A 22,563-nucleotide genomic window follows, 5' to 3' on the forward strand; every position below is an offset into this window, starting at 1 on the left:
TGTGTCAGCACAGAGAGGATCAGGACGGACTGATGTGTTGATTGTGTTCATTAAGCTGATCCCACAGCCAGTGAATCAGTGAATCAGTGAATCATTCATCCTGAAGCGAATCTCTGTATGTGAATCAGGGCTGAACATCAGCTCTAGCAGACAGGAAACACATCACCTGACCTTCAGCTGAAGAACACCACCAGCAGGAGAACATCCATCCTCAGAGCAGCTGAGTGCTAACACACACACACACACACACACACACACACACACACACACACACACACACACGAGCATCTCGCAGCTAAAGCCTGTAATGTTCTCAGTTCATGCTGTATTGAGTTGATTAAACTCTATTTCTGGATAAATGTTAACTGTGATGAAACATTAACATAAATATGAATAATTAATGAACATCAGGCGCTGCGTTCTGTCCTCTGAGTGCTGTGTAGAGAATCAGAGAATCACCAATAACTGAATGAGTACATTAAATATGAAATAATACCAGAAGAATGTTGATGAAGCCTGTAGATGTGTGCTGAAAACTGTCAAATGATGCATTATTAGTGTTTATATGATAAATAATAATAATAATAATAAATAATATCATCTGCAGGTGATGTGCTCAGAGAACATCAGGCTAATGCTTAATGAATGAAGGAGTTATGAGTTCAGCAGGACTCCAGTGGAACAGCAGCTGTCAGTGGACACGCGTATCTCACTGTTGATCCCAATTTAACAACAGCAGTATCAGTCAAACATTTAGCACTGCTACTACCTGTTCACTTCACTTAAAGACGTTCAGGGACTGAAGACAGCAGTGCTGTAGTGTTTCAGGGCTCATTCTGTCCCATTCGTCCTGCAAACAAGTCTGAAGGTTGTTGTCTAGGCTGATGTGGCTGACCTGAACTCTCATTCTGGTGTAATAATCAGGCATTCTGCTGTTGGTATTGTGCAGCTCTTGATAATAACCCTCACTCAGCCGCATTACTGTGTATAGTGACTGCGCCTGCTGAAGCCCTTCTCACCTTCTGTAGGGAGATGCTCATGGTCTGATGTGATTCAGAGTGTTCCCGCCAGACCTGGAGATCGGCTGCATGAGTTCAGTCTCCTGATTAACTGTAGAGCTGTGAAGTGAGCAGATTTACACACGGGGGCAGTGATCCTGTGATGAACGTGAGTGTATTCTGGATCATCAGGAGACGTCAGTCAGAATCAGAGGAAGTCTCCGCTTCAGGAATGTGCTGCTTTATGAACATGATTACTGTCACAGCCGCGTCATTCAGCTCATAAACCCTCATCACACATGCAGGAGGAATAAGTCTGAAACAGTTCTGCTGTAAGATTCACAGTCATTGCAGAATGATCTGCTCATTACGGTCTCGTTTTCAGTACAGTGGGTAGATTAGGAGAGGTATGTAGAGAATGCACCTCTGTCCTGCTTGTGTAGCTAAAGTAAATTCAGTATATATAAGAAGGATTGGGGTTGGAACTAAACTTTGCAGCACACCGGCCCTCCAGAACCGAGTTTGGACATGCCTTTGTTAAAGTCTGTGTGAAATCAACATTTATGATGTCTGTTACTGGTCTGGTGAACATTTCAATGAATCCTCTCAACAAAACCATTGCTTTGGTGATCTTCAGAGCTTCTGCATCTGGATTGGCTCCTTCTCTGATGCCACGCCCCTCTTGCTATTAGTTCAATATGAGGGAATGATGTGTGAACAGAAAGCTCCGCCCCCTACTCAATATTCAGTGTTAGTTAAAGCTCATTAACATACTGAAATTAAGGTCTCCGCACCTTCTGGTTCACTTCAGCATCTTTACATGGACACATATGACAGAAACAATACAGAAGAAGATCATTCGCTGGAGGGTTCAGTTATTCAGCATGACCAAATAACAACAGTACTGGCCTGAGAACAGCCTTATATTAGGCTGTAAACCTGTAGCTGCGTCCCAAATCACATACTAGAGCACTATTCTAAACAAATAAACAGGATGAGGAGAGCATTCATGATGAACAAGAGCAGCTCAAACACCCGGATGATGAGTGTCTAATGTTGAGGAGGAGGAGCTACTGATGAGGAGGAGGAGCTACTGATGATGAAGAGGAGGAGCTACTGATGATGAAGAGGAGGAGCTACTGATGATGAAGAGGAGGAGCTACTGATGATGAAGAGGAGGAGCTACTGATGAAGAGGAGGAGCTACTGATGATGAAGAGGAGGAGCTACTGATGAAGAGGAGGAGCTACTGATGATGAAGAGGAGGACCGGCTGATGAAGAGGAGGAGCTACTTATACTTATGAAGAGGAGGAGCTACTGATAAAGAGTGAGCTACTGATGAGGAGGAGGAGCTTCTGACGAGGAGGAGGGGCTGCTGGTGAAGGGGAAGAGCTACTGATCAAGAGGAGCTGCTGATGAAGGGGAGGAGCTAGTAATAAAGAGAAGGAGCTACTGATGAAGGGGTGGAGCTGCTGATGAAGGGGAGGAGCTGATGAAGGGGTGGAGCTGATGAAGGGGCGGAGCTACTGATGAAGAGAAGGAGCTTTTTATGATGAGGAGGGGCTGCTGATTAAGGGGAGGAGCTACTGTTAAGGAGGAGGAGCTACTGCTGAAGGGGAGGAACTACTGATGAAGAGGAAGAGCTACTAATGAAGGGATGGAGCTGCTGATGAAGGGGAGGAGCTACTGATGAAGAGAAGGAGCTTTTGATGATGAGGAGGGGCTGCTGATTAAGGGGAGGAGCTACTGTTAAGGAGGAAGAGCTACTGCTGAAGGGAAGGAACTACTGATGAAGAGGAGGAGCTACTGATGAAGAGGAAGAGCTACTAATGAAGGGATGGAGCTGCTGATGAAGAGAAGGAGCTGCTCATGAAGCTATAGAGCTGCTGATGAAGGGGTGGAGCCACTGATGAGGAGCTACTGATGAAGGGGTGGAGCTGCTGATGAAGAGGAGGAGCTGCTCATGAAGGTGTGGAGCTGCTGATAAAGGGGTGGAGCTACTAATGAAGGGGAAGAGCTACTGATGAAGAGGAGGAGCTGCTCATGAAGGTGTGGAGCTGCTGATAAAGGGGTGGAGCTACTAATGAAGGGGAAGAGCTACTGATGAAGAGAAGGAGCTGCTCATGAAGGTGTGGAGCTGTTGATAAAGGGGTGGAGCTGCTGATGAAGAGGAGGAGCTGCTGATGAAGAGAAGGAGCTGCTGATGAAGGGGTGGAGCCACTGATGAGGAGCTACTGATGAAGGGGTGGAGCTGCTGATGAAGAGGAGGAGCTGCTCATGAAGGTGTGGAGCTGTTGATAAAGGGGTGGAGCTGCTGATGAAGAGGAGGAGCTGCTGATGAAGAGAAGGAGCTGCTCATGAAGGTGTGGAGCTACTGATGAAGGGGACGAGCTACTGATGAGGAGCTACTGATGAAGGGGAGGAGCTATCTTCAGCTGAGGTTGGGTTATTTCATGTATTTGTTATTGTGAATGTAAAGTGTCCCACATGAGGGATCACGGCACCTCCTGATGACTAAACCATCGGCCTGTAGCCTGAGAGCAGCTGCATTCACCAGAGTTCGGCTGTACTCATGCTACAGATTGATAGTTTAGTCATCTATATCACTGATTCGGCACCGGTTAAACATTATCTGGGAAACGGTTTGTGTTTCCGTTTAGTAAAATAACATCAGTGTTCCACACCAAACTCATTCACCACCCTGTTGAGTGCATAAGTGTATCGTGTAGTTCAGGACACGACCTGTTTCTCCATCTGAGAATGATCAGATCCGCATCTCACACAGTACACAAGCACAGGTTCTGCAGGTCACGGCTGATCCAGGCTCAGTTTACAGAACACAATCAGCCTGCGAGTGTGTGAGGTGCTGCTCTACATATCTCAATGAAGAAGAGGGCACGGAGAGGCCGAGAACACACACCTGACACCCAAACACTGACCACAACAGACCACAGCCGCTCTGTGAACACATCTCAATGCTTTATTACTTTCCATTTATTAAAGAGAATTTCTTTACAACATACATTTAGCTGTGAATCAGACGCGGGAGACACCGGTGACAGAACCGTATCATACAGGAGTACTGGAGTCTGGAGGGCGACGGAGCGAAGGCACCACACAGGAGACTCCGCCCACAACAGGAAGAGGCGGAGCCGGTCAGGCCAACATCTACAAACGTCAACTTCAAGAGAACGTGTGTCAAAATAGTTAAATAACAATCCCTCGTAATACGTCACGACCATAGAGCTAGAAAATTATATTAATGGGAATCTGTCACAAACATTGAGAACATGAATCTGTCTCCTAGTGTTACTGAAGTGCATATCTACACAGGAGCCAGCCTGTATTCACTGCCTACAAACTGTGTTTGATCATGTACATTAGAGCGCTGGTGTGTGTGTGTGTGTTCGGGAGAAGCGTCGTGTCGGATTCGCTCCTGTGTTTTCCTCTTATTGCCTCCGAGCAGCCGGATCCACAGAGACACGTCATCTACAAACAGTGTACAAACCTCCTCTGGACTGTAGAGAAGTAAACAAGGACAAAGCAAATCGACACCGAAAACCCAACGCCACGCTCCAACCCCAACCCTTCATTGGCACGATCAGAAATCAAGCATGTGTGGTTAGCAGAGGGACCAGAGTCGACAACGACAACACCTACATTCAGCAATTACATGGTTTTTTGTGTTTTGTGTCTTTTTTTAATCAAACGAGAAAAACAAACATCATCTTCATCATCTTCATCATCAGAACTACGACAGTTAACAGCTAACACACGCGTCACTACTCAGGGGTGTAAGGCACACATTTACAGGTGGAAGGAGGAAAACAGGCTTACTGGACATGATTCAACCACGGGCCTGTGCACGTGTGTGTGTGTGTGTGTGTGTGTGTATTGGTATTGGTGGTTTACAAGGACACACATGTATAATGTCATGGGTACGACCTATTAATGGTGGTTTATGAGGACAGGCTTTGTGTCCTTGTTATTAAAAAGGTTTAAAAATAGATGTAGACATTCTGCCTCAGGGTTGCTGTGAGGGTTTAATGGTAGGGCTGTATAATAATACACTGTTTTACTGTATAAAATACATTAGACCAATGGAGAGTCCTCGTAAACCACTATTGCCAACACATATGTGTGTGTGTGTGTGTGTGTGTTAGAGGAACCCATACATCTGAAAGCGTTAAGCCAGCGTCTGCACACACACATGTCGTCTGTGTGTTCCTTCAGAATGGCACTCTGCGGACAGACGAGGGCAGACGGACCGCTCCTGTGTGTCTGATTTACCCACGATCCCCTCTGGCAAGGCTTCCCGACACCTCAGAGTTTGCTTAGCAACGTCCAAAGAGTTAGTGGACAGAAGTGCTGGCTCCAGTTTAATGACTTTAAATAATTTCACACTCGATTAATTCAAATTAAAACGATCGCTCTCGTCTCGTCTGAGCCTAAAAGAGACGCTCTCTCTGCAAAAGCACTTTATTAAAAATAAATACAACCTGCTATTAGTATTAACAGTCACGTGTTATTTAGCCGACCGCTTCAGTAGACGTGTTGAACTCTTGCACTAAGGCAGAACTCCATTGCTTTGTCCAGGAACAGCAGCGCAGAGACGGCGGATCTTCACAGTTTACTCTCCGAGAGCTGGATAACAGCGGGCTCCTCGTGACGTACATCTCCACCCGTCTCCATGTGCTTTTGGCAGAAAACGAACCTCAGCCCTGCTTTAATCAGGACGGAGCGCTGAGTAAATCTTCAAGAGTTCCTCCTCTCGGTGTGTTTGCGCTCGGGGACTCTTCAGCCCGATGTGTACGTATTAAAAAATATACAAAACCAAAACAAACAGAAAGGAAAGGGTGATCTGCGTTTCCTGTACAGGGCTGTACACCGCAGACACACTGAGCTGTTCCCCACGTGTGTTCTCCCGCTCTGGATTATGTGCAGGAGTCTCCGGATGTGGCTTTGCTGCAGTAGGACACGGCCGAGGGTTTGGGCGGCACGTCGGGCTTCATCTGCCGGGCTCCGCAGCGAGACAGAGAGCCGAAAGAACTGAGGCTGGGGTGGTGGGAGAGGCCGAGGCCCGGAGAGGAGACCTGCATGGAGTCCACGCGCTGCGGGGCGGGCGGAGGCGTCTCCACACGGAAGCTGTGGTTCCTGGACATGTGTGAGGAGTTGGAGGAGTTGGTGTTGTGCTGCTTCTTCAGGCCGGAGCTCATGGGGAACCCGCGGGCGTACATGGAGGAGTGCATGTCTAGCCGTTTGCCCATCTGCGGGACGGCCGGTGGCACCAGGGATGCCTCCCGCTGGGGCACTCGTGGCGGCACCACCTCCTCCTCTGCACCACGGCACGGACTCCGCAGCGTCTGGAACTCCAGCGTGGCCGCTGGATCGTCAGGGCGCTGCTGCGGATGCTCCACGTACTCGTGCTGGTACGACTGATGTGGTGGCAGTGGCAGCACCACCACACTGGAGATGTGGCCCGGGGACGCCCGCAGCGGCAGCTCTGTCGGGATCACAGGTGAGCCCATTGATGACAGCTCTTTTGTGCAGGCGTTGATCAGGTTCTGGTTGCGCTCCCACTCTCGGCTCCCCCTGCTAGGCTTGCGGCGTGGCTGCAGTGGTGTGGACTCGGGTGTGGGCAGGGCGGACAGGTCCAGGTGCTGCTCCGCTTTAATCAGCATCCGCCCGTTGACCAGCCGGCCGTTCATCAGCGGGGTCAGCATCTGCTCTGCACGCCCGTCTTTAGCCTGCGTCTCGAACAGCCCCGTCAGCTTGGTCACACTGTTCATGGAGCCGCGGCGGGACGCCGCACAGTCCTTCTCTTTGCGTCCTGACATGGGGAACTCCCGCCGGCGGTGGTGGTCACACACACAGTACACCAGGATCCCGCTGAAGATGGCGCCCATGCTGAAGGCCAGGATCACAGCGATGGCCAACAGCGTCACTGGAACCATCTGATCCCGGTCCCGGTGGAAGGTCTCGCGGATCACTCCTGCAGACAGAGTAAACCCTCATTAATGACTATAACACCAACATTCATCAGTGCATCCTGACAGTCTACTCCATTCCTGAGTCAGGGGCTGTTCACATGAGTAATAAGTAAGTTAATGTATTAATATAACACCTGTCCCAGACAAGACCTCACACATTCATTTACAGGAATCAAAACAGGTTAAAATCAAAGTACAAATAAAACCGAATATAAACCCAGCTCACCGTACTGTTACACTGAAGGCCCCATCAACTCAAGACAAAGGTTTTAGCTGTTAGTGTCAGTATTGTTCATTCTTAGCACATCTATAAGCTAGAGCGCACCAAAATAGTGACTAAATTCACATGTAGGAGATGTAGAGCTGATATAAAGATGTCAAGTGTGCAGTTGGTCTCTTCCTCCTAAATGATCAACAGTTTTATTCATCAAATGCTCTGTAGTGTCTGACATGCCCCGCCCCCTTCAACACACTTCAACCCCTCTCACTGGCACAGCAGTGTTAAAACAAAACACTATTGGCTGTTTTTAAAAAGGGGAGGAGCTACTCTGTCCCACCCTCTCTTCATGCTTCGGTTTTGAACATTGAACAAAATGTAAATTTCCAAGCACTTCAGGAGACCTTTAATAACTGGTCAATAAAGATGTGTCTAACTGTTTTTACAAAGCTCAACAGAGCCCAGAGTTCTCAGTGTAAGAGGAAGAGCAGTCCAGAGATCTGGAGCCACAAAAGCACTGTCACCTCTAACACCCCATTCACACGGGGCTCCAGCGCCAGCGCTTGACAGAGGGCGTGTCTGAAGTTGGGGCTGATGCAATCGTCATAGCAGCGTCAGACAATGAAATTAGTCATCAATCAGCTACTGTCTGAGCTGGTGTATTTGCATACAGTGATCTGATTGGCTGACGATTCCGTCGGCGCTTGAAAAGTTGAGATAGTCCCAACTTCTGCAGCGAGCAACGCCTCTGAAGCAGTGCAGACAGATCCACAATGCAGTTCGGCAACGCCTGACGTCACCTATTCAAAGTGAATGTGAAGCGCTGACGCTGACGCCCTGTGTGAATGGGGCATAAGGCTGGTTGTGTAATGGTCATGTGATCAGGTCTTGATGAATTAAGCTGCGGTCACACTGCACTTTTCTCCTCATAGACTTCCATTCGTATGCATGCAAGTAAGTCAGATCAGACACGCAAGTTTGTGCGTCAAGTTTTGCAGATTGCTGCTTTGGAAAGTTCAAGTTTGATGAACTCTGACCAGCGAAATCACAACACTTGGCTGCGTGAGACCAACTGAGGATCAAAACATGACCTCTCTGGACAGAGATTTACAATATGGAGCAATCGCTCGCTTTATTAATGTCTAATCAGCTTGTTTAACCTCGTTCCTTTCACAGCGCCGCATGACAGAATTTCGCTTGATCAACCTCTAGTGCGACCGCAGCTTCAGGGAACAATATTTAATCATCCAGAAGACCAATCAGAGAGTGACTGCGCATAGCCACGCCTTCATCTTCAATCGTTTCCCACAGCAGCAGCAGCGCCACTAAAGCAGGCTCTTCACAGTTTTCAGAACTCCCGTTATTTCCGTCAGTCTGCTGTATTTCAGACCTCCCACCACCCTCCTGTTTTGTTATTTCTTCCAGAGAACTTCCGTGACTTCCACCCCCAACCCCCCGGTCCTCATGCTTTCTGGTACACTGTGAAGTATAGATGAGTTTTTTTTTACTCAAATGGTTTGAGTTGGCTGAACTTGTTGGGTTTTACAGTACTCAGTGGCTTGATTCTCTTCGTTTATCAGGTGTAACTGTGCTCAAATCGCTCCGTTTACTCAAATGTAGTATGCTCACAGTACTCATTAGGATTAGTTTTGGAACTTAAAAGGATTAGTTGCAGCCGGTTTTCTCAAATGGTTTGAGTTGACCAGAGGTGGGTAGAGTATCCAAAATCTATACTCAAGTAAAAGTACAAGTACTTGCAGAAATTTTTACTCAAGTAAAAGTGAATTAACAATCTTAAAAGTTACTCGAGTAAGAGTAAAAAAAATCTGATGAAAAAATTACTCAAGTAAATAGTTAGTTACTTTTCATTTTATATATAAATATAAAGGTATATATACATTTTTATAGTATTTACTGTATTTTTCTGAAGAAGATCTTGTTTTAGATCAGCTAAAATAAAAACAGTTTTTAAAACCGTTTTAAGGTCAACATTATTAGCCCCTTCAGCAATATTTCTTTTGATTGGCTACAGAACAAACCATCATTAATTACCCTGACCTGTCCAATTAACCTGGTTAAGGCTTTCAATGGCACTTGAGAAATCGTCACTGGGATGATCTGTCTGCGTTCTGAATGATTTTAAGATTTTAAAGTTTTTGCATTCCATATAGCGGGCAGTGTGTGTGTGTGTGTGTGTGTGTGTGTGTGTGTGTGTGTGTGTGTGTGTGTGTGTGTGTGTGTGACATCTGTTTTTAAATAAAGTCTTAAAATGTAAACAACTTATAAAAAAGCATCCCATAATGTAAATAAGTTATCATTTAATAAGGATATGTCAATAACTCTATTTTGAGAAGAATGTCAGATAGAGCCTTCTAATTCTAAGGTGACGAAATATCTAGTGTCTTGAAGAATATCTAGTCTAATATTATGTACTGCCATCATGGAGAAGAGAAAATACATCAGTTATGAGAAATGAGTTATTAAAACAGTAAAACTGTGTTGATAATATATTTCTGTTAAAGCAGTCGTATGTTAAAAGTAATGTTTAAATGTTTTATTTTTAATGGTTAAATGACTAATGTGTGCAGGGCTATTCAGTTACTCCATTAAACAGCCGTTTCTTTAGTTATCCCATAGTCACCATTAATAAACGTCTATATGTATGGATAATGTTGACTCTTACCACTATGTGTTGTTTCAGGTCGGAGCTGTCGTTCATGTATATGCTGCGATGTCAGTTCGATGTATGCATCGCATTATGAAACTATTCTTGTTGACATCTTGGAGTAAAAGCATAGACTGAACTTGAGGTCGAGTGACCAGGTCTGATAAACTCACCGCACCGCAGATGGATGTCTTTCAAACTGGCAAACTCGCATGTCTTCCTCGACTTCAGCCATTATCCCAACAGGCGGGTGTGCTCTAACCGAAAGCGGGAGATACGTCTCTATAGCAACCTCTCGTGACACACCCTCTCCAATGCGGCGCCTCGCGATATTAGCAAACAAGACACATTATATATCATATTTATTATCACTTGGCTGTAAGGGAGGAATGCAGCCAAGCAAGAGTAATGATTTTTCTCTAATAATTTACTTGAGTAAGAGTAAATGTACTCAAAACGTACTCATTACTACCACCTCTGGAGTTGCCCTAACTTTTTGGGTTTACAGTGTACAGTCTGAAACACTCCTCGGTCACCAACTTGAGTTTAGTATCCAATCGCCGCAGCCACCTGCTAACACCACAAACATCACGGCTCGCCAAAACACCCCACCACTCAACAAACCCCGCCAGTCTCCCAGAATTTCTGGAATAAATGTTGGCAGGTCTGCAAATAGCTGATTCTGAATGATCGTGCCCTGTTTATGTAGAGCTGTAGCGCCCGTATGGGACAAAGTGGGCCATTTTCTTTCCTTTGCTAAGAAAAAGAGGGAGCATAAAAGCTTCAGCTCCACAGCAGAGCGGTTACAAGAACTGTAGAAGAAATGCTTAACCCGGACCCCATTCACACCCTGAACATTCCCATCACACTCCTCTCACTGAACACGGCCTCACCGCTCGCTCTAGTCTCAGGAAAACTCTTAAAAATGCTTCTTGACTTAATCATTTTTAAATATTTGAACTAGAAAGGAGACAGAAGCAGTAAGGAAAGCCTGCTGTTCTAATATCTCGGTGTGTTTTCCCCAACTCTGGATCTCCTGAAGGAGGCTCTCCTCATCATCCGTGTCTCTCTAAACGCCGTCACACATCTGCTAAAGCGGAGATCTGAGGAACGTCTCTCTCTTTAACTTGACTCTCATTGTTCCTCTCGGGAGACGCTCTTCCTCTCAGACTGTTTGATGTCTTAAAGCGTCTCTTTCATGCGTCTACTGTACCCCTCCCCGGAGGAGCGGCGAGCGCTGCATTCTCATGTAGAGAGGCTTCTGTTTCAGGAGCACAGGGCTGTTCACACAAGCAGAGCAGACAGTAGACATTCTCCTGTAGAGGAGCGAGACCCGCTGCATCTCTCAAGGTTAAATCTGCACTCGGAAACCTTTGAAGATCTCTCAGCTCCTAATGTAGAGCAGCTCAAACAGCTTCAAAGAGGACAAAACCTGGAGAAATGCACTGCCTCAGCTCAGCGGTCAGACGCTGCTGTGCAACAGACACAAGAGAACGCCTGACAGAAGCAGAACCCTCCATTAACCTGCACCACACACTGACATATCTTAATATTTATCAGTACTTAACAATGCAGCTATACTCAGAGTTTCTGTCTCGCCTCTAGATCAAACATCTACAAACTCTGACATCAAGAAGCATTTTCACAGGCAGAAATATAGTGTTGATTTCAGAAATACTGAACAAAATGAAGAGAGTTTCCCCTAAAACAAGCAGAATAATCTGACAATAGGGAAGCAGAATAATCTCACGTCAGAAAGTGAAGATCTCGTGTGTTTAGCTATTTTCATATTCAACATCTTATCCAAAATCATTGTCCCACACATCCCTCCCTAACTCCTCATTCAGGATTGGATGCAGTATTAAACATTCACTTACATTTAAAGGAGTCGTTTCTAATATATATAAAATTTAACATCAATAAAAATAAGACTGTAGATGAATGATCAAAGCGTTTGGGAGTGAATATTTCAGAGGAAACCCGCAGTGATGATATAGAGAGTGAACGGAACAGCCTCCTGTTCTCACTTAAGCTTAATTCAGTTCACGGTCCTCCACAGACTTTACTACAGTAAGGCGAGACTTCCCAAGATGAACACAAATGTAAGAGACACATGTGAGAGAAATCATTCAGCTTACAATCATCATTCATTCGGCATGTAATAAAGACTTTAGGCCTAGCTTTGAAGTGAAGTTTATTTATAAAGTAATGTCGAGAGGATCATGTGCTTATGATTGATCACAGCCGGTCCTGCATTATTCTAGTTATGATTGACCAATCGGATGATTCCTATGCCACTATGAATACCCTCAGCTCCATATCACAGCCATCTTCATTTTAAAGAATCCCCCCTCCACCCCTACTCCTCCTGCTTTAGATGGGTGGCACCATGGTTAGCACTGTTCCCTCACAGCAAGAACATCACTGGTTCTAGTCCTTACCAAGCCAGCTGACGTTTCTGTGCGGAGTTAACATGTTCTCCCCGTGCTCACATGTGTTTCCCCCGGGTTCCTCGGTTTCCTCCTTCGTCCAAAAACATGCAGCTTAAGTTAATTGAATAATCAGCACATAGACATGCTGCTAGTCAGTAGTTATCTCTTAAGAGTGATCACTATCTGTTCATGAGCTACAGCAGGGGAGTTCTCCACATCTACCTGAGCTCAAACTCCCCTCTCGCCCTGCAAACCGGAGGGAGCCCCGGGCTCGAGGATCTCATGAGCTCAGGGCTCTCTCCCGGACAGCATGCCAAACACACTTTATGATCGCTCATCAGCTGAGGGTGAACTCTTGAGATGGCTGTTTTGGAGTTCTTGAGCAAGGTACAGTCATGTCCAGTAATTATCAGGACGCTCATGCCTTCACGTGTCTTATGGCTCAGAAGAATATTGCTTAATTGGAAATCAAGATAAACACGTTTAGTTTCACTCTGGTGTAGGGATATGATGCTGTTTTTAAGATTGGAGGAATTTTAATACTCTCTTAGAGGATCCGCTGAACATGTTTATACAGTGTGCAGTCTAGTGATCTCACACACACTGAGGTTAAATACTTCCTCACTGTACTATCAGAACTCTGTGACTGTCAATATTTAATTAATTACATTTTTTTCATTCATTTATTTATTTATTTTGAGGGGGGGGAGGAAAGGTCTTGTCAAGTCTTTGTGTGTTATTACACCTTGTTCTTCATTCATTCATTCATTTTCTTGTCGGCTTAGTCCCTTTATTAATACGGGGTCGCCACAGCGGAATGAACCGCCAACTTATCCAGCAAGTTTTTACGCAGTGGATGCCCTTCCAGCCGCAACCCATCCCTGGGAAACATCCACACACACATTCACACACACACTCATACACTACAGACAATTTAGCTTACCCAGTTCACCTGTACCGCATGTGTTTGGACTGTGGGGGAAACCAGAGCACCCGGAGGAAACCCACGTGAATGCAGGGAGAACATGCAAACTCCACACAGAAACACCAACTGAGCCGAGGCTCGAACCAATGACTTTCTTGCTGTGAGGCGACAGCACTACCTACTGCGCCACTGCATCACCCTCAGCTTGTTCTTACAATAAAAAAGATTAATAAAAAAAGGCAAAGCCAGATCCCTCTGCTTCCCCATCCTCAGATTACTCTCGTGTTTCACATGGTGGTGCCTGATTTCTTTACATTAACCCAGATTTCAGAATGTTTTGTATATTTGGAGTAGAAACAGACCCAAACTCTGAGCATTATAGTGCAGTGTATAATCAAAGCGTGTTGATCTGCCTGAAACAGGTCCGCTTTGAGGATGAACACACCGCCTCTGATCAACAGAATCTGATTCACTTTGAAGCTGTGTGATGGCAGGAGAGCAGAACCGAGAGAGAATGAAGAGTAAAGAGCAGATCTTCTGTAAAGACGCTCCACTACTGAACTGAACACAGACGTCAGGATCATGTCAGAGCTCTGGAAAAGCTGCTCACACACCTTCTGAAGGGAACGTCACAGCAAAAATCAAGACAGAAATCAGAGAGTCGGAGATCAGGACATGAAGAGCGAACTCAAACATTCAGCATTACAGTGTCATTTCTGAAAACAAGACTACAGGGCGGCGCGGTGGCGCAGTGAGTAGCACAGTCACCTCACAGCACTCAGGTCTCTGGTTTGAGTCTCGGCTGGGTCAGTTGGTGTTTCTGTGTGGAGTTTGCATGTTCTCCCCGTGTTGGCGTGGGTTTCCTCCGGTTGCTCTGGTTTCCCCCACAGTCCAAACACATGCGCTATAGGGGAACTGATCAACTACACTGGCCGTAGTGTATGAGTGTGAATGTGTATGGGTGTTTCCCAGTACTGGGTTACAGCTGGACAGGCATCCGCTGTGTAAAACATATGCTGGAATAGTTGGCGGTTCATTCCGCTGTGGCGGCCCCTGATTAATAAAGGGACTAAGCTGAAGGAAGATGAATGAGCTAGACTAGATGTTCTGCTTGTCCAGAAAGCACTTCTTGTTCAGATAATGGGACTGGAACAGACAGAGACTGAGTATGAGCGGTGTGTGTGTGTGTGTGTGTGTGTGATGTTCACTCTTCTCCACAGTAACCCAGCCGTCAGGTCAGAGGTGTGTATGTGTACGCTCTCTGTCCTGTTATTCTTATTAAGATGGAACTGAAGGGGTCTTAAAGGCTGACGGACACTCAGAGGCCAATCAGCAGCAGAACCAATCACACACACGCACACACACACACGCACACGTTAGACTATCAGGAGACGACAATACAGCAACAACACACACTCCTGCAGTACACTCATTCAAACATGCACACACACACCTACTCATTTATTCCCAGTCACACACACGCACACACATACTCTCTTACTAATACAAACTCACACACGCAGGCACTCACACAAACACACTTTTTCACACACAAGCACATACACACACCGTCTCATCTATTCACAGTCACACACACAATTACACGCACACAAAAACCACATGCACACACACACACACACACACACACACACACACACACACTCATATATTCAAAATCACATGCACACACAAACACACACTCTCTCTCTCTAATACACTCTCACACACATATTCATTCACACACACACTCTTATTTATTCAGACACAAAGCCTGTGCAGATGAAGATGTAAAACTCATTGTTTGTGTGTGTGTGTGTGTGTGTGTGCTGTAATGTAGATAACACACACACACGATCTGTGTTTAACACCACAGTGTTCACTAGCGTCTCCACACACTCAGGAGGAGCTCCAGCATCTGTCTGCAGACGCTGGAGGAGACGCTCTACACACACACTTACAGGAGCACAGCTATAATGTGCACAACACACACACACACACACACAGGTATGTTGACTTTGCGCTATTCATAAGCACAATACACACACTTCTGCTTTATATACAGCTTAACCCGACCATAACCCTCACACACCTTACACCTGAACTTTATTTAAATCCGCTTTACAAATGAGGACGTCACACACACACACACACATATGCACACGCATACTCACACACACATATGCACACGCATACATACACACACATATGCACACGCATACACACACACATATGCACACGCATACACACACACACACACATATGCACACGCATACACACACACACACACATATATGCACACGCATACACACACACATATGCACACGCATACACACACACACACACATAACACAAGCACACACAAACATGCGCGCACACACACACACCCTTTAAATACATAACAACGCATGTTTTTCCCGCAGGAACAGCTGATGATGTGTGTGTGTGTGTGGATCAGGATGCAGCGTTTAAAAGGCTTTGTCTGCAGATTGAGGTCAGTGTATAGAGGACTTACATCTGTGCACACACACACACACACACACACACACACATCTCCAGCTCATCTGTGTGTTCAGATATATGAATTATGGTGTCTGACATATCGCTGATATCAGGCTGGAGTCAGTCACAGGAGCATCTGATCCCGAGTCAGTCAAGCAGAACGCAGAAGGCAAATACACTGTGTGTGTGTGTGTGTGTGTGTGTGTGTGTGTGTGTGTGTGTGTGTGTGTGTGTGTGTGTGTGTGTGTGTGTGTGTGTGTACCACACCCACTGACATCATATCAACACTGAGACTGTGTGTGTGTGTGTGTGTATATATATGCAGGAACACACCATAGAGATGTGTGTGTGTGTGTGTGTGTGTGTGTGTATGTGTGTGTGTGTGTGTGTGTGTGTGTGTGTGTGTGTGTGTAATTGACCTATAAATTGGACACAGGCTCAGAGGAGGAGCAGCGGGAGCCGCAGGTCTACAGAGAGAGAGAGAGAGAGACTGATCTACTGGTGGAGCGAGAGAGAGTGAGGGAGAGAGAGAGACAGTGGATTAAGGTTAGTCAAACGCTGCGGCTGCATCAGAGCTTCAGCCTTGGAACGAACCGTCAGGAGGATGAAGGTCCTGTGGAATCACAATGGCAGCAGATGGTGGAGGAGGGGTGCACACACACACACACACACACACACACACACACACACACACACACACACACACACACACACACACACACACACACACACACACACTGTGAAGACACCAGCTCAACCTTCATCCAAAAGCAAAAGATGATCAGGCTGTTTCCTGCATGACGTGTGCTCCTCTATATATCAGAGTTATTGATCAACGTCCAGCAGTTACAGAGTCATGTGGATTAGCTGAATACACACTTTATGAAGATAAATATTCACACTATTCAGCACTTCTGCATGATCATTTAGCTGAAAGATGAGAAGAGAGAATACTGCACTCACTATTGGTAATAATTAATGATAATTAATAATAATAAACTTCATTTCCTCATGTTTTACTAATATTCTTGTAGAGCTTTTGTGTCTGTTTTATCTTGATTCATTCTGGTGAATGCTGAGCCGGGCGTCCTTCACACCACAGCTCTCTCACACACACACACACACACACACACACACACACACATATATGAGGGAGGGGGAGGAGCCTGTGTGAATATTCATGAAGCGTGTTGATTTATAAATAAAGCAGAAAGGAAATATCCGGCTGCAAGGAGAACCGTTTGCCACAAAAATCAGCAAATAAGGAAATCAGAAATAAGGAGAGCAGCGAATGTGAAAGCCATGCGGCAGAACCCAACAAAACCCAGCGACTGACACAGCTGAAGACCATGAAGAACACACACACACACACACACACACACACACACAGCAACCCAAAACTGACAGAAGCCGCACGTGTGCTCAGATGAGCAGAAGAAGCAGATGTGTGTCTCTGCCACCATTGTGTGTGTATGTGCGTGCGTGTGTGTGTGTGTGTGTGTGTGTGTGTGAGTGTGCTGAACTGCTTCCAGTGACCGGCAAACACACCTAACCACACACACTGGTGTCTGTCGGCTGATGAAGTGCTTCGTTATTGAGAATCAATGTCAATTAAGCGCTGGTGTGTGTTAATGAGCGCCGGAGTGTGTGTGTGTGTGACGCTCGATCACTCGTATCGATCAGATAACCTGCTCCTCATTCTGACAGACGCTGGTAAATCACCACATCATTACTGTAGTGAGCGTCTGTATAGGGATCATCTGCGCCTCTCTCTGCTGCAATATCTCAGGCTGGAGTGTGTACACGGGCTGTGTTCCCATACACATTTCAGCTTAGTCCCTTTAGGGGTTGCCACAGTGGAATGAACCACCAACTTATCCAGCACGTTTTACGCAGCGGATGCTCTTCCAGCTGCAACCCATCACTGGGAAACACCTATACACTACAGCCAGTGTAGTTGATCAGTTCTCCTATAGCGCATGTGTTTGGACTGTGGGGGAAACCGGAGCACCCGGAGGAAACCCACACCAACACGGGGAGAACATGCAAACTCCACACAGAAACACCAACTGACCCAGCCGAGACTCAAACCAGAGACCTGAGTGCTGTGAGGTGAACCGACTGCGCCACCGCGTCACCTACAGTCTCCCTCAGTAATCTAATGCTCCTCTTGGGATGGAAACACAGCTAGTGATAGTCAGACACGTCATGTTTGCCCGTACAGTGTGTGTGTGTGTTACAAGTGTGTCTGCCGGTTCAGAGTGTTTGTGGGTCAGATGAAGCAGTGTGTGTGTGTGTGTGTGTGTGTTTTTGTCCTCCACAGGTGTCGTTCCAAGGCTTACCCGCGCTCTCCTGCTGCGTCTCTGAGGACCCGGACACCAGCGGCTCCTGGTGATCCTTCAGCACTCGACCCCGACCCAGAGGAACACTGACCACTGCTGGAGACACTGAGGGGGAGGAGACACGGCCTGATGGAGACAACACACACGTCAACAGCTGAGACACACACACACATGCACTCACATACATGTCGACAGCTGAGATACATATACACTCACATACACACACACATATACATGTCAACAGCTGACACACACACACACACACACACACACAGACATATACATACACTTTAAGTCAGACTTATTAGTCCCCTGAATTATTTTCCCCCAATATCTGTTCTGCAGATTTCTCCAACACATTTCTAATCATAACAGTGTTAATAACTCATCTCTAATAACTGATTTATTTCCTCTTCATCATGATGACAGTAAATAATATTAGACTAGATATTCTTCAAGACACTTCTATACAGCTTAAAGTGACATTTAAAGGCTTCACTAGGGTAATTAGGGTAACTAGGCAGGTTAGGGTAATTAGGTAAGTTATTGTATAATGATGGTTTGTTCTGAGGACTATCGGACACAAAATAGCTTAAAGGGGTTAATAATTTTGACCTTAAAATGCTGTTTAAAAAATTAATAACTGCTTTTATTGTAGTTAAAATAAAACAAATAAGACTTTCTCCAGAAGATAAAATATTATCAGACACACTGTGAACATTTCCTCAATCTGTTCAACATCATTTGGGAAATATTTAAAAAAAGAAAAACTAATCCAAAGGGGCTTATAATTCTGACTTCAGCTGTGTATGGTTTATGAGGACTCTCCACAGGCGTGACATATTTTATACAGTAAAAACCCTGATTATAAGCCCCTCCCCCTGCACTAACCCCACCCTCCCTAAACCTGTGGCAAAATTTGAGCAGGAAGTGTTTTGAATTATAAGGACACCTGTCCTCATAAACCACCTTAACTAGGTCATACCCATGTCATTATATAATAGTGCGTCCTCATAAACCACATAAACCTGTACACACACGCTAAACACTCAGCACACATCAACATCTGAGACACACATGTTTGTTTTTCTATCTTAGTGAGGACTGGACATCTTGTCTCTGAGGTTAATGATATTTCCGTGGCCTGCCCCAAACCCTAACCTGAACCCAACGTCATCACAGTCATCATGATTGAGCAGGTGTATGCTTGTTTATCCGCCCATCTCAACACCATTCACACTGTAATCCACATTATAATCAGCATTTCACATCTACTGGTTGATTTGCTTTGGATGTGAGTAATAAGCAGGATTACGTTCATCACTGATGTGTGACCCCAACGCAATCTCACGGCAACTCGTAACTTCTTGATTAAGCGGCTAATTTGTATGAATTCATATGATCTAATTCGTACAATTTAGTACGATTTGCTCATCACCCAATGACGGTTGGGGTAAGGGGTGGGGTTAGGTGCCACGCCTCCTTTTTAAAATCGTACAGTTTTCATATGACTGAACTCGTACGAATTCGCCACTAAACTGACAAAACGTCAAATACTCAGGTTTCCTGGTGAGATCAGGCTGGTGAAACTGAAAAACCTAAATCAATCTGACGTCAGCTGCGCTAATCTAGTCTACTAACTCATTTCTAGTTTCCTACAGCACACATCAGTTCACTAAAGCATCCTCAGATCTCACTCTTCATCTGCTGAACTCCTGAAGCATCACACTTCATATTTCAGGTCAAGAGAGATTGGCTGATAAATAAGCAGAATTAGTGGATCTCAGGACGGTTGATCAAAGCCAGCGTGTGTTAATCCACTGATAAACTCTCTGTTGTTTACCGCCGCGCCGAGCAGCTCCAGCCGCAGTCATTAAAATGATTTATTTAAGAAAGCGCCACGGGCCGCCAGATTAGTGTGACAGCTCTATTTTATAATTCATTTTCCTCCGCCAGAGGAAGAGCCGGCGGACGCTGACACACATACGAGAAGAAGAGGAGGAGAAAAGCTGTGCCTAAACCAGCAGCTGAAGGAGAAACCAGCCGTCTGCATGTGTGTGTGTGTGTGTGTGTGTGTGTGTGTGTGTGTGTGTGTGTGTGTGTGTGTGTTTAAAACATAAACACACATTATGAGCTGTAAAAAGGCCAGAGCGCTGAAACTCTGAAGCTCAGCTGAAGATCTGAACTCCGCTTTATGTAGGTCACAACCGCCGTCCGGGACTCCGCTCTCCATCATCGGCCTGTTTTTGTCCTGATTGTATTTCATGAATAATTTCTGCTGGGTCTCGGGAGGAAGCGCCAGTGTTTATTCCCTGTAAACATCATTTGCATTTGACCATCTCTAACCCACAATCCTGTGCTCTGTGAACCACAGAGATCCAATTAGAGAAGGAAAGGTCAGAGCGAATCAATGAGCAGCGACTCTAACAAACACTACAGCTACACACAGAAAGACTGGAGAAACTGACCGCGTGGAGCATTCTGGGTAAAATCACTCCTGCGCTGGAGCTCTACAAGAAAAGCCATTACAGACATGAAACACTCGGCTAATGAGAGTCTGAAAATGAGGAGAGAAAGAAGAAGAAGATGGAGCGTTTCACTCACCGTTCAGAGCCACGAACGAATCTGGAGACAAATGAAAAAAGGTGTTAATTGGTTGGAACAGGATTCTCTCTCAAACACACACACACACACACACACACACACACACACACACACACACACACACACACACACACACACACACACACACACACACACACTCATTTTATTACTGAATTAATCTAGCCACACATTTAAACCCGCGGCAGCAGAACATTACCGAGATCAAGAGTTCAGAAATAACTCCTGAAATGATGTCATGCGTGCGGATGTGTTTCAGACTGATTTACGACGCGTTTACGGCGATGATAAACTCAAACTCTAATATTGAATCCCGCTGCGCTGTGAAAAACACACAAATCACTTTCAGGATTATAGTTTCGGCTGATGAACTATGAAAACATTGACAGCCAATCAGAATCCATCCAGATGTAAAGCGTTGGAGCATTTAAGTGAAAAAATGTAGAATAAACAACATTACCACTAATATAGTTACTGTTATTGCCACAGTTATCGATATTATCATAGTTATCGGTTTAGTTATGGTTATTATTTTTAGTCATTGTTAGCTGCTGTGGATACTAATATAGTTATACCGATGCTGATATGTATTGTACATCAGATTTGGAAAAGGTATTGGTATTGTCATAGTTATCGGTTGGTACAGTCGCTGATATACTTATCGGTATTGTGATATATTGTTATCAGTATTGTTATAGTCGTTGTTATCGGTATTGTTATATATCGGTATTGTTATAGTCATTGTTGTTATCAGTATTGGGATATATCGGTATTGTTATAGTCGTTATTATCAGTATTAAGATATATTAGTATTGTTATAGTCATTGTTGTTTTCTGTATTGTTATATATCGGTATTGTTATAGTCATTGTTGTTATCAGTATTGTTATATATCGGTATTGTTATAGTCGTTATTATCAGTATTAAGATATATTAGTATTGTTAAAGCAATTGTTGTTATCTGTATTGTTATATATCGGTATGGTTATAGTCGTTGTTGTTATCAGTATTGTTATATATCGGTATTGTTATAGTCATTGTTGTTATCAGTATTGGAATATATCGGTATTGTTATAGTCATTGTTGTTATCAGTATTGGAATATATCGGTATTGTTATAGTCATTGTTGTTATCAGTATTGGAATATATCGGTATTGTTATAGTCATTGTTGTTATCAGTATTGGAATATATCGGTATTGTTATAGTCATTGTTGTTATCAGTATTGGAATATATCGGTATTGTTATAGTCATTGTTGTTATCAGTATTGGAATATATCGGTATTGTTATAGTCATTGTTGTTTTCAGTATTGGAATATATCGGTATTGTTATAGTCATTGTTGTTATCAGTATTGGAATATATCGGTATTGTTATAGTCATTGTTGTTATCAGTATTGGAATATATCGGTATTGTTATAGTCATTGTTGTTATCAGTATTGTTATATATCAGTATTGTTATGGTCAATGTCGGTTATTGTGGGCTGGTGTTGAAACTGACATTATTACTTTATCTTTACTATTATAGTTTATTTTTAGTGGTATTTTATAGTCATTGTTGTTATTGTTATAGTCATTGTTGGTATGTGTTTTCTTATAGTCATTGTTGTTATCGGTATTGCTAAAGTCATTGTTGTTAATGTTATAGTCGTTGTTATCAGTATTGCTAAAGTCATTGTTGTTAATGTTATAGTTGTTGTTATCCGTATTGCTAAAATCATTGTTATTGTTATAGTCATTGTTATTGGTATTGCTTAAGTCATTGTTGTTAATGTTATAGTCGTTGTTATCGCTATTGCTAAAGTCGTTGTTAATGATATAGTCATTGTTATCGGTATTGCTAAAGTCATTGTTGTTAATGTTATAGTCGTTGT

General features: G+C 44.5%; 1 protein-coding gene across 5 annotated transcripts in view; it reads right to left on the reverse strand.

The window, feature by feature from the left end:
- Positions 1–3,956: 3,956 nt before the first annotated feature.
- Positions 3,957–22,563, reverse strand: part of sema6a (sema domain, transmembrane domain (TM), and cytoplasmic domain, (semaphorin) 6A) — a 95,852-nt gene continuing 77,245 nt past the window's right edge. Inside the window, exons 17-20 of one of the 5 annotated variants that reach the window (XM_087262851.1) lie at positions 20,673–20,693; positions 20,537–20,578; positions 18,069–18,194; positions 3,957–6,990 (exon numbers count right to left, since the gene is read on the reverse strand). In XM_087262851.1, the coding sequence (XP_087118977.1) occupies positions 5,933–6,990; positions 18,069–18,194; positions 20,537–20,578; positions 20,673–20,693 (1,247 nt within the window). In that variant the 3' untranslated portion in view covers positions 3,957–5,932. 5 annotated transcript variants of the gene reach the window in all.

This window comes from Danio rerio, chromosome 8, assembly GCF_052040795.2.
Source record: "Danio rerio strain M-AB ecotype USA chromosome 8, GRCz13ab, whole genome shotgun sequence".
Taxonomy (NCBI): Eukaryota; Metazoa; Chordata; class Actinopteri; order Cypriniformes; family Danionidae; genus Danio; species Danio rerio.